The following is a 12,221-nucleotide window of genomic DNA, read 5'->3' as shown; positions in this document are numbered from 1 at the left end:
TATCGTTAACATTGAGCCCGTACGATGACCCGTTTCGTAGAGAAGACATTAATATTCGATGCTACGTCCAATGCAAATATGCCGTCTATGTGCACTGCCCTTCGTGATCATGTGAACCATTCAGTCATAAGCACCAGCTCCTACTATCATCTACCTCCGTAGAACTCTGATCATTGCCATCCCTGCTCACCGCGAGCAGTAAATGTCCGTCGCAGTAGCATTCACATACCGCCCCGCCTTGCTGCTGATAAAGTCCAGGGGCGACAGATACTCATCAAACAGCAAACATCCCGTCTCCAGCTGTCCTCCTTTGGTTCCATAGTAGCCCTTCGGCGTCGGGACTTGGTTGGCGATAAACGACGACTTGCACTGTCCCGGGTTCCCGTAGCCGAAGCATTGCTCCTTGCACTGCTGCGCATCCTCTGCCTGTGACTGGCCGGAGGTGAAGTAGGCTTGGTACAGCAGGTGGTCGGTGACGAAGTCTGGGTTGGGCTTGTAGCCATCGACGTTGGAGCTTCCGCAGTTAGCGAAGGGGAGAGGGTTGATCACTGCGCAGCTGGCAGGGACTGGCACAGAAGCGGGACCACCGGCGCGCTCGACGAGAGGCGAGGCGGCTGCCAGGAGGGGGAGGAGAGATGCGAGGAAGGCTGAGGGATGCATTGTCTTCTTGGGTGGTTGGTGGAGTTGAAGTGGTTGAAGCTAGTGATGATAGCTTCTGTGGTGATGAGAATCGAGAGTTGATAGAGCGAAGCAAAGATGGTATTCTTTAGATATTGGGTGTGATGAGACGGGAGTACAAGGAAAAGGTGCAAGGCAGCTGCATATATACCCTATTGCTCAATACGTGGACCTGCGCTCACCTCTCGCCTTCGTACGTTGGTGAGACCATCAGCCCTGCCGAAAGCGTGCAGCAAACAGTTACAATGCGATACGATTGCTGGAGGCGGGAAGCCGGGTGAGCCTCACGAGAGTTGACGTAAGGTGTAGCCGTTGCACGAGGCTGATTCTCGTGTTCGAGAATAGCTGGAAGCTTTGGTTGGATGCTGCTTGCGGTCATGCCGGCGGGAGCTGAGGAGTACCAGCGACATAGCCATTATGGGCGCAGTGAGTGGCGTTCCCGGCGGGCAGACAGTCTCTGAAGGCGTTGCCGACAGTAGATGTTCGTTATGGCAGGAAGAAGACAGCATGGTTTTGCGGATTCCAAGGAAGAGGAGGAAAGAAGCTTTGCTCGCAGCGTGGCACAGGCGCTCTTAGGACCTCCCATCTCACGTCTTCCTGCTCTTTCGACACCGCAAGACAGTCACCGCCTCAACCAGACTGCAATTCCATGTGCTCAGAAAGCATGTCGGCGCGGGAGTCTCCGAAGTCCACAGTCGCAGCAGGAGAACAGCAAAAAGAAGATGATTCCTCATCGATGCCCCTCGGCCCTCTTCTACATCGGCAGGCCGGATGATGCGCGCAACGATGACATAGCTCCTCCTCTCACGTCCATGTGTGTCAGCAACATATACCAGATGTGGAGAGCAGTAGGCAAGTCTTCTCTTTGAAACGTCTCCTACAACCTGACATGAACCTTCCTCTCGCACGTCTTCCATCTCGTCCATTTCCCTTCTCCTCTTCGAAGCCTTCCTCGCTCCATCCCCTTCAACGAGCTACAGCAACACCTCCGAGCCAACGACCACTTCACACCCGGCACCATGAGCAACATCTTCGACTCGCAGACGGCGTCCGTAGGTCAGTACCCGCACCACCTCCACCACAAAAGCGCTGGCATTCGAGCAAACCTTCGAAAGTAGAGAGCTCGCAGAACCCGCTGTCCGGCCTTTGGAAGCCTGCTCACCTTCAACGCCTCTACTATGGCTCGGGATCTGTTAAGAAGAACCTCACCGAGTGCTTGCCGAAGGAGTCGTCGAAAGCCTTCATTGTCACCGGCAATTCGCTGTCGAAGACGGGCTTGATCAAACAGGTGGAAGAGCTGTTGGGCACGAAGCATCATGTCGCTACATACTCGAAGATCGGGCAGCATGCCCCAATCAAACAGCTGGATGAGGCGACAGAGCAGGTCATGAAGGACAGTGACATCGATACCATCATCTCTGTTGGCGGAGGTACGTCAATGGGCGCAACCCTACCATATCTCAGACGCTCGCTAACCGCGTCGTCCTTCTGTTGCAGGCTCCCCTATCGATTCTGCTAAGGCCATCTCTTACCGAGTGAACGAGCGGCAGCCGGGGAAGTTTCTCTACCACATTTCCATCCCTACCACCCTAAGCGCAGCAGAGCCGACTATGGCAGCTGGCTATACAAACGAGGAGGGCATCAAGACAGGTGTCGCACACCCCGAGCTCGTACCGCACGTCATCATCTACGACAGCACGTATGCGCTCGAGACTCCTCCTTGGCTGCTCATGTCCACCGCTATGAGGTCGATGGATCATGCTATGGAGTTGATGTGTAAGCTCAGTCCATTCATGTGTCCAACAACCACTGACACCTGGCAGACCACCCCACGTCGACAGAAATGCCCTGCAGACAAATGGCCATGTATGCCGCCGGCGAGCTCTACGACAACCTGCCGAGGTACAAGTCCAACCCCAAGGACGAGCAAGTCATCACCCGACTGCAGCTCGCCGCCTTCGCATCTCTCGGTTTCCTAGCACTGAATGTCAAGGGCGGGCTTGGCCTTTCGCATGGCCTTGGCTATGCACTGGGTTCGCCCTACGGCATACCCCATGGCATCACATCATGTCTCACGCTCGGCCATGTCGTGAAGCTGAAGGCCGAGAGTTCGGACGACGACGCGGCGCAGATTGCACGTATGGCGTCCCGGGTGGGTGTCAAGCCGTCTGGCGATAACAAGAAGGACGCCGTGGCTGTGGGTGACGCGATACTGGACCTAGTCAAGCGACTCGATCTCCACACGACGCTGACGGAGAAGGGCGTGTCGAAAGATGATGTGAGCAAGATCACCAAGATGGCGACGAGGCAGGAGTCCGGCCCGTTGTATGATAAGGTAGCCAAGCTTGTGGAAGGCTTGTATTGAGGTGCCGTAGTCTAGCTATACATGAAAGACTCCGAGCTAGCTGAACAACTTCTCAGCATTCCCATGGTAGATCCTCTCAACCTCGTCTTTCCCAAACATCCCTTGAACACCCTCATCCATCTTCCCAGCCAGCATCTCCACCCCCTCAGCCTTCGTGAACGGGTAATCACTCCCATACAATAAACGACTGGACGTCGCCCCCGCCTCCATCAACCCTTTCAGCTGACCCGGGAACGGAAACCCAGCAACATCAAACCACACCTGCCGCATGAACGCCTCCCTCGCCTCTTGTTCCGCCACACCCGTCCACGGCCCCGGAACCAGCGTCGAGAAACCCGTGAACCTGGACAGCATGGGCGGCATAGCCCCACCGCAATGTGGGAAGATGAACTTGATATCCGGACATCGCTTGATCGTCCCGCTAAGGAAGAGGTTCGTCACGATCCGTGCCGTGTCGAAGAAGAACTCCGTCATCGGGTTGGGATACTTGCTCGCCAGCGGGGCGGCTTTTATCGGTTTCTCGCCTGCTTCTAGTGCTTGCGGCGAGCATGGGCATGTAGGAGTAGTGGGGTGGAAGAAGAGAACCGCTTTCCTGCGATTCAGCTCGTCGAAGACAGGATCCAGCGAAGAGTCGCCGGGGTAGACGCCGTGGCCATTGCTCATTATCACAAACCCATCGCAGCCCTCCTCGGACGCCCTCCTGATCTCCTCAAGACAGATCTCAACATCCGGGACAGGCAGGGAGGCGAAATACCCGAACCGATCAGGCATCCTACGTTTGAGGCCAGCAGCGTATTCGTTGCATTCGCGGGTCACTCTGGCAGCCAAAGCGGGGTCGTTGGCGACGAGGTGGGTGCCGGGGGAGGAGATGGAGAGGATGGATTTGCGGATGGAGAGTTTGTCCATGAGGGCGAGGTGGGCTTCGGGGGACCACTCGGGGAGGTAGGGCATGCTGTCGGGGGATGTGGTGTTAGCGGGGAGGGTTGAGATACATGAGAAGAGTCTACAGTCAATCATGGTGGTAACAAGGAGATGTTGAAGACGTACCCGTCGGGATTTGCTGGGGCTTGTTAGTAGGTTCGAAACATTGATAGCTGTCATTGTCTCACCGTGGCCATTCTCAATGCAAGCTTGTCGGTACGCCGGCGGCAAGAAGTGCGAGTGCGTGTCGATGCGGTATGGCATGGAACCCATTGTCCAGTCTCGGATCGATCGAGAGTGGCCTTTTAACGCCGTCAAACTGATGTTCGATATATTTGCTCGATATATGCTCGGTTGGTTAGCATTTAGTGCTTGAGATTGAGCGAATGCATTGGAGATCAATGGCACGACGACCTTACCAGATTACAGCGTTCGCTCCTGGTTAATTATCAGACTTCACTATTTCGCCTATTCGCCGTCGGTACTATGACTGTGCCACCATGTGCTCCCGAGAACGTCGTTGACTATGAGGTGGACGATCGAGAACACAACAGCGCCGTGATAGTCTATTCGCGGCCAAGAAACTCTCGTACGGGCCACTCGATGAAATGCTATGCACCTCAAAACATTCTATATCGTTCCTTAGACTGGAACACTACAGCTTCGGCAACCGCTGCAGTGCTCAAGGTTGTGGAGCCAGAGCTCCGCTCTACACCCGCTCAAAGGAGGTGCAGCTCCCTTAGAACTATCAGCTCCGTGTTTGTGGAGCTGAATATTATGCCACGTTACGAGAATCGATAATATTGAGCGAAGGCGAAGCGATCGGGCGACTTGATCCAGACCAACGCTCGCGATCCAAGTCCAATTTCGTAGAGACGTGGAGAGACGCATAAGAAAGAGAGAACATGAAGTCCAATGGCGTGGGCTGTAGGACGTGTTCGGGCCATAGTTTGTAAGGTACATGTAGTTAGACTACGCAGCCAAGACCCGAGCTGAAGACCCGAGGGCCCGAGTCCCGATGATTCTCTACTCTGGTTATATGAGGGAAAGGAGGCTGTAGTGGCATGTCATGCATGGAGAAGGTCAGACTGCACCACAACACCATTTAAGCTGTCGTCGCTCCCACCCAGGGATACGATGTCCCTTCGCCATAGGCGCATACCCAACGTTCACACCAGTTGATCATGGCTTCATTCCTACTCAAAGACGTCCGCATCTTCGACGGCCAGGACACAAGTGAGCAGGGCCATGTCCTCGTTGAAGATGGCAAGATATCCAAAGTCTCCTCATCACCAATCAACTACGCGGGCACGACCTATTCCAAGCCGGGCCATACAGTGTTGCCAGGCCTGATCGACGTCCACGTCCACTGCGATGGCGGCAACGAGGTGGCACTCCCGCAGTCCCTACGCTTGGGCGTGACGACCGTGTGCGACATGGGTAACGAGTGGCCCAACATCCAAAAGCTGTTCAAGCAAAGGGAAGGTGGCGACTGTGCTGATCTCAAGACCACGAGCTTCCCCGCGACCGTCGACAACGGCTGGCCGATTCCGATCATACTCGCCCATTCTTCTGATGAGAAGGTGAGAGCAGCAGAGCAAGCTCCGCGACTGGTTGCATTCCCTTGCTAACGAGGACGATACTTAGACGCTGGCTGAGGTTGCTACGTATCCGAAACTGGTGACTGCCGAAGATGGTAGGAAGTATGTCCAGGATAGAGTCGAGGAGAACGTCGACTACATCAAGCTCATGCATGAGTCTGGCCGCGTGATGGGTGCCGAGTTCAATAAGCCGACGTTGGAGTTGCAAAGGGCTGTGATTGAAGAAGCGCACAAGTCTGGCCTCATGGTTGTTGCTCACGCCACATGTCTGGATGACACGCTGGAAATACTGGAAGCTGGCGCTGATGGCCTCACTCACTGCTTCATCGATCAGAAGCCGGACCAAAAAGTGATTGCTGCATACAAAAAGAACAATGCGCACTGCAATCCAACGCTTTCAGCCATGGGCAGCGGCACCGAAGAAGGAAAGAAGACGCAAGAGAAGTTCGCTCACGATCCTCGCGTGCAGCACCTCATCGGTCAAAGCGGGCGAGAACAAATGTGCAAGTGCATGTCGTTCGCTAAACGGACAGGGGCGTCGTTCGAACATGCCTTCGAGACGGTGCGGCAGTTGAAAGCTGCTGGTATTGAGATCTTGTGGTAGGACGTGACACCCTACCTGAATACAGTCGGAGCTGACAATTACCCGTAGTGGCTCGGACGCAGCAGGTCCAGCTGTAGGCACCGGATACGGCCTGACGATGCACCAAGAGCTGTCGCTGTTCGTCAACGCGTGCGGTTTCACACCAGCCGAAGCGCTGCGATCTGCCACTGCTGCGCCGGCGAAGAGGTTCAATTTCTCTGATCGCGGGCAGATTAAAGAGGGCCTGAGAGCGGACTTGGTGCTGATTGAAGGCAACCCCATGGAGGACATCGACCGCACGCTGGACTTGCGAGGAGTTTGGACGGCGGGTGTGCTGTGCTCGGCCTACAGGGATAGTCTGTAGTGTGCTGAGAGGCCGCCTCACTTTATGCTCGTTGCTCCGCAATCGTCCCGCTGCCTGGTGATGGCGAATGCATTAATCATACCACCGCAAGCCCTTTCGTCCGTAGATTGCATTTGTTGAGCGATTGAGCGTCTGTGCTGTTCGAAAACTTCTGCACTTCCAAATCGTCCATGATGACGTCCATCACCCAGCATGTGACAGAGTCATAACGATGACATGTGAAAGTCTCTGCCCCAGCCAAATCTCCCACCGCCCGAAGATAGACCTCGGATCGGATTCGGAGCCAAAACACGTGGGCAGATAGCGAAAAGCTTGTAAAGTTACGGGCAAAGATTCTTCCCAACGAATTTCCGGGGGATCCACAGGGACCTCGGTGAGAGAGAGGGAAGGAAAATGTTTGCCTCGTCCGGTGCTAACTTACTCAGATTCAACACCGGTCAGACCGTCGTGGTGTCCGCGCTATCGTCGCGAAGAGTCACAAGAGTGGTATCCCAGCAGCGATGTGAGGAAGCAGATGCCGCTCCTCCACATTCCGCCGCCGGCCGAGAGAGCCCACGCAAGACAAAGCCACCTCCACGGCACGACACGGAGTAATCTTGGATGTCGTCTGGGGTGTGTGCATGTGCACAGCAGCTGGCCGGGGTATGAGAGCGAAAAGGAAGTCGATTCCGATAGCGGGATTACCGGCGCTGATAGGCCGACTCTTCGAATGAAGGGATGAGACAGGACGAGGGTGCTGGCACGTCCTCGACCAACACATTCCTATTATCCTTCCTGGGAGTGTATCTGCAGCATGGGAAGCTGGGCCTATAAGGCTCCTTCAAAGCATCACGAGGTTTCGCGATCGTGGGGGGGAATCTTGGGGGATTCTGGAAGAAACAAAGAAGGGCGGCTTTTCCGTCTGGCGCCCCTAGGCAAACGCCATCCTGCGCACAGCCCTACCCCGTGCAGAGGGAGTGGAGCGCATCTCGATGAGGTGCTCCGAGGACGTTCTTGCGATTCATAAAGATGGCGTCTTCGTGGATAATTTATCCGTCTGGTAGGAAGAATGCGACAGGCCTACCGCTACCGACACTCCACAATCTTGGATGCAAAAGACCACGCGGTTTAAATAGCCGTGGAATGCGGAGAGCGGAGAGCGCTAGACGGCGATGGATAATTTGTAGCAGAGATCCAGGCCCGTGGGAGTGGTGCAGCATGGGTAGGGAGACAGATTGGCTGAACATCCCTGCGCTTGGCTGGCTCTTGGATGTTGTGTGGATGCCATACTGTTGCATCGTGCTGCACCGCTTAGGGGATGATGGGGGAGTTGCAGGGAGCATCGCGTGTACGAATAATCAGAAGAGTGGTTTAAGGATGCGTAGATGGATGGAGAAGGAAGCTCGAACACCACCACACATTCCCCAGATTGATCGACCATCCCGCGTTCGTTTCAAACGACATCCCCCAAGGACGTCATCCATCGTGATTCCTTATCTATAGGCATGGTGTTGGGTGTTTGAGACGAGCCAGATTCGCAAATATACGCGAGATCGCAGACCATTACGATAACAGAGATCTTGATAGTACCTCCTAGCAGGCAGTTGTAGATCAGATAGACTCGCCAACACCAGTTCTTCGTGTTTATGCAATACTCCACCATCTCCACGACCTCCAGTCGATCAGGAGACGGATTATCTCCAGACGCCAGTGTCACAGACACAGGGCCACCGCTGTTCTGCTCGCCCACGAATCTGTTGGGCTGTCGCCATCATTACCAGTCCTTGCCAGACATGAGAGCCGGCCAGCGCTACCGCCAGATAGCATTTTTTTTCAGCGAGGCTCCACTCGTCGTGAAGATTTGATTCACGAGCCGCAGGCCCGTAGTCCCACAATAAACTCATCGTCACTGTCACCCATCGTCAGCGCGCCGGCAGTCGCAGTCATCAGAACAGCCAGAAGAGACGGGCTTGCCAGAAGACGCCTCTCCCGGGCGAGGACTGGAGTGCGTGCGTGCTCGCTGTTCTGCTGTGGAGGTTGTACCACGGATGCGCCGCGAGCAAGAGTCTGGACTACGCCTCCGCAGCTGCGCCGTGCTTCGCCTGACTCTCACGAAACAGGAGCGGCGGGAGGGCAGCCGTAAAGCCTATTGTCAGCACGGGGTGCAGTGGAGGAGGAGACAGACGCAGGAACCAACCAAGCAATCGCACGCACAAGCTGCTCTTCTCGCCAGTGCTTCGGCTAATTGGGGACAGCGAGACGAGACGACGTGGCCTTATCGCGGGCAGGACAGAGGGCGACATCATCCTCCCATCCACCCATCCACCCATCCTCACCCCTTCCTTCGTCGTGGGGAAGGCGCCCCACAGCCTCGGATTGCGCGCCCCTACTCTTCCCGATCGCCCACTCTCTTGTGTCTGCCACCAAACACTTACGCACCTCCTCTTCTCCTCACTCCCACTGCCGTACGTACCGCTGGATACTCGCACTTAACTCCCTCGGCTCTTTCCCCCACATCTGCCTGCCCTTGCTGCCAGAATACGTACCCCGGAGACGCCGCCGCCGCAGCACAACTCCTGTCCGATCCTTTTTTTATTCCCACGCTTACTTAACCTTGGCTCTCTCCGCATTTCACATGCTGTCACAACTTTTGAACCACGAGCGCAGTGCCCAGTCGCAACAGTCGCCGCACCAGCACAACGACACCGCTGCCACGATAACGTCGATACCGGCCTCGTCCAACGCAGAAGCGTCCGCGCCGTCCTCGTCAGACCCCATGGCCGCCGTGCAAACGATGCAGGCAGTGGGTGCGACCATGCAGAACCAGGACGAGAACCGATCAGACCTTCCGCGACCTTACAAGTGCCCGCTCTGCGATAAGGCATTCCACCGTCTCGAGCACCAAACCCGACACATCCGCACACACACCGGCGAGAAGCCGCACGCCTGTCAGTTTCCTGGCTGCACCAAACGCTTCAGTCGCTCGGACGAGTTGACCCGGCACTCAAGAATACACAACAACCCCAACTCAAGACGTGGCAACAAGCAGCATGCTGCCGCACAAGCAGCAGCGGCTGCCTACCAAGGTGGTCTGCTCGACAACCCGGCACTCCAGCAGATCAACTCCCTCAACTCGTTCAACAATCAGATCAGCTCCCTTGCGCAGTTGAACCAACTGAACCAAATGAACCAGCTCAACCAAGCAAACGCCGTCAACCAGCTCAACAACGCCAATCAGATGAATCAAATGAACGGCCTCAATCACATCACCTCCATGCCACCGCCGCCGCCTCAGCAACAGAAGGCTCCGAATTCGGCGCCCAGCTCTGGCATGAACTCACCCAACGTCTCGCCACCTCACACGTACGCCAACTTCTCCAGCAACCCGAGTTCCTACATCACGCGAAACGTCAGTGGTGACATCAGCCCTGCGGCCGGCAACTTCCACCGACCCATGGACATCAACATGCTCGCCACGGCTGCCTCGCAGGTAGAGCGCGAGAACAACAACGTCTCTCAGATCCCGAACCAGCACCTTTCGCTACCCACGAGAGCGCCTTACACCTACCACAACCACCCTTACCATACTGGTCGCATGCCGTCACTTTCTTCCTACCACTACTCCTCAAACCCCACGTCGCAACCCATGTCCCGGTCGCATTCGCATGACGAGGACGACCAGTATGGAGGACGAGCGACGAAGAAGTCGAGACCTGGCTCCCCTCAATCGACCGCGCCACCGTCGCCAGAGTTCCCGCACGAATCAACATCTCCCACTCCCGACCACACCCCTCTCGCCACACCCTCTCACTCACCACGCCTGCGACCGCAGTACTTCCATAACGGCGTCCAGCTCCCGACTCTCCACCACCTATCTCTGCAGAACCAGCCACCTCCCGCGCTCGCCCCGGTAGAGCCTTCAGCGGACGGTCAACAGCCGTACGTCCCGGCCCATCACAGTGGCTTGCGAATCAGCGAGATCATGGAGGCTGGCAACGGGGCGCAAAGAAAGCTGCCGATCCCGATGGTGCAGTCGAAAGACAACAGCTTCACCAAGATCAACGAGCTGGTGCACCCTGAAAGCGGCGCCAACAGTGGTCAGACGAGTGCGAGGGTTAGTGAGGCTGGCAACGATCTGCACGAGCGGTCGTAGCGCGGTGGAAAATCCTGTGCGTTGACTTTTGTGTACACCTCACGGGAGGATCACTATCTCGATGCTCGGCACACCGGTTTTGAGTATCTCATCATCCGGCTCACAGCACAGACACCGACTGAGCGGCCTAATTGCATTGTACGCCTGGCATGGCGTGGGAACGGGCAGGGACGGAGTTCTAGCGCTATAGACTTGGAACGGCGCACGACAGGCGAATGGGGGTTTAGAAGCACGCACGGGGGAGTCGCAAGACTGGGTGTGCTTGAACGCTTTCTGGCGGTATGGTATGGGATTGCTTGAATCTTTTGCTCTACTCAGAGATAGCTTACTGGCGCTGGATGCACCGTCGGGTTACGTAAGGACATTGCTGGCGAGCTAGACTTGCTACCTTGTGAAATGAGATATCCACATCACTGTCTTATCTCACTCTCCTCGTTCAAAACTCGATGCCGATGTCGACTACCGGTGAACACGCATACCTGCATCTCGCGCACATAATCGAAGTCATCATCTTCCATCAACTGCCGTGACAGGGAGAGGCAGGGGAGGTACGACGATACCTCAAAGTCTGCACCCCAGTATGTTTTAGGTAGTCTCTCGGTAACGCAGAAGAAGAATCATGGAGTCATCTCCGGACACATGGCATTGACCTAATCCGTACATACATCATGGCCGTTTCGGCGATGTCTCGCGACACGACGTCCTTCCCAACAACATCGAAATGAAATTCCATCAGTCAGTCACAGCCAGATCTTCGATCCAGTGTCATCCCCACAGCCCCCAAAACTCACTTTTACCCGCCAACACACAAACAGCATGCCGAAACAGGCAGTCCCGGGGTTTGGTTGGAAGCAGCGTCATCGTTCAACTCTGCACCCCAGGATTCTCTTGCTGTTCTCCGCCCCGGATGGCCTTGCTTTCTCCACACCCACACCTCCCCAGCTCTGCCGTTGCCGATCTTGGTATGATTTTCTTCTGATCGAATAGATGTGCGTAAGGTAGGAGTAGCTCTCAACGGTATGCGGAGGGTTCTCAACGTTTCTGTGGGATTTTCGTTATGGTGGGCGTCATCGCGACGTGGAGTGTAGCGGCCGTAATGTAGCCGACGATAAGCCTTCTTTGCTATTGCGTTGGGTGATGCGATGGTCATCCGGGCCTTGACCACGACGACGCGTCAACTTTCGTAGGTCAGGCAAATGCACCGACGAAGATACGATTCCGCTACATCATCTGGTTGGCAGATCCGCCTACCTCTGGCCCCCAATGGTAGAACGTAGCAAGCGTAGATAGATAGATAGGTAGCAGCGCTTACATCCACTCCCAGAGCGACCACCCGACTCGACTCTCCTGCACAGTCACCTCATACATGCATGCACGCACGCAAAGCGTCTCGGTCCGAATCTGTGGAGAAAGGACTAGAACGCAAGGCGAGAGATAAGGTAACGCCATGGCAGTGCGCCGGCACTACACTCTGCATCTGTGGGATGCGGAGTGATTAGTCGTGAGATAAGCAAAAGCGCGAATGGGGAGAGAGAGAGAGTAAAATGTGCGGGGTGCGCTTTGTCGAGGTCTGGTAA

At 55.7% G+C, this 12,221-nt stretch overlaps 5 protein-coding genes across 5 annotated transcripts; 3 read left to right on the top strand and 2 right to left on the bottom strand.

Moving 5' to 3' along the window:
• Nucleotides 1–186: 186 nt before the first annotated feature.
• On the bottom strand, nt 187–660 carry LTR77_010858 (uncharacterized protein; the record flags this gene model as incomplete). The annotated part of the gene is made up of 1 exon (XM_064808075.1): nt 187–660. One exon carries the CDS (start codon nt 658–660, stop codon nt 187–189), a length of 474 nt encoding a protein of 157 aa, XP_064653797.1.
• A 1,037-nt stretch (nt 661–1,697) lies between these two features.
• On the top strand, nt 1,698–3,043 carry LTR77_010857 (uncharacterized protein; the record flags this gene model as incomplete). Its single annotated transcript, XM_064808074.1, has 4 exons — nt 1,698–1,734; nt 1,797–2,108; nt 2,176–2,454; nt 2,502–3,043. The coding sequence occupies 4 exons, from the start codon at nt 1,698–1,700 to the stop codon at nt 3,041–3,043; spliced, it is 1,170 nt and encodes a 389-aa protein (XP_064653796.1).
• A 36-nt stretch (nt 3,044–3,079) lies between these two features.
• Nucleotides 3,080–4,237, bottom strand: LTR77_010856 (uncharacterized protein; the record flags this gene model as incomplete). The annotated part of the gene is made up of 3 exons (XM_064808073.1): nt 3,080–3,995; nt 4,091–4,103; nt 4,153–4,237. The coding sequence occupies 3 exons, from the start codon at nt 4,235–4,237 to the stop codon at nt 3,080–3,082; spliced, it is 1,014 nt and encodes a 337-aa protein (XP_064653795.1).
• A 911-nt stretch (nt 4,238–5,148) lies between these two features.
• Nucleotides 5,149–6,512, top strand: LTR77_010855 (uncharacterized protein; the record flags this gene model as incomplete). The annotated part of the gene is made up of 3 exons (XM_064808072.1): nt 5,149–5,547; nt 5,612–6,165; nt 6,218–6,512. 3 exons carry the CDS (start codon nt 5,149–5,151, stop codon nt 6,510–6,512), a joined length of 1,248 nt encoding a protein of 415 aa, XP_064653794.1.
• A 2,614-nt stretch (nt 6,513–9,126) lies between these two features.
• Nucleotides 9,127–10,644, top strand: LTR77_010854 (uncharacterized protein; the record flags this gene model as incomplete). Its single annotated transcript, XM_064808071.1, has 2 exons — nt 9,127–10,430; nt 10,452–10,644. 2 exons carry the CDS (start codon nt 9,127–9,129, stop codon nt 10,642–10,644), a joined length of 1,497 nt encoding a protein of 498 aa, XP_064653793.1.
• Between the last annotated feature and the right edge of the window lie 1,577 nt (nt 10,645–12,221).

This window comes from Saxophila tyrrhenica (assembly GCF_035928015.1).
Source record: "Saxophila tyrrhenica strain CCFEE 5935 chromosome Unknown scaffold_27, whole genome shotgun sequence".
In the NCBI taxonomy this organism is placed as follows: Eukaryota; Fungi; Ascomycota; class Dothideomycetes; order Mycosphaerellales; family Extremaceae; genus Saxophila; species Saxophila tyrrhenica.
Note: the sequence above shows the minus strand (reverse complement) of the source record. Positions and strands in the feature narration are given on the sequence as shown.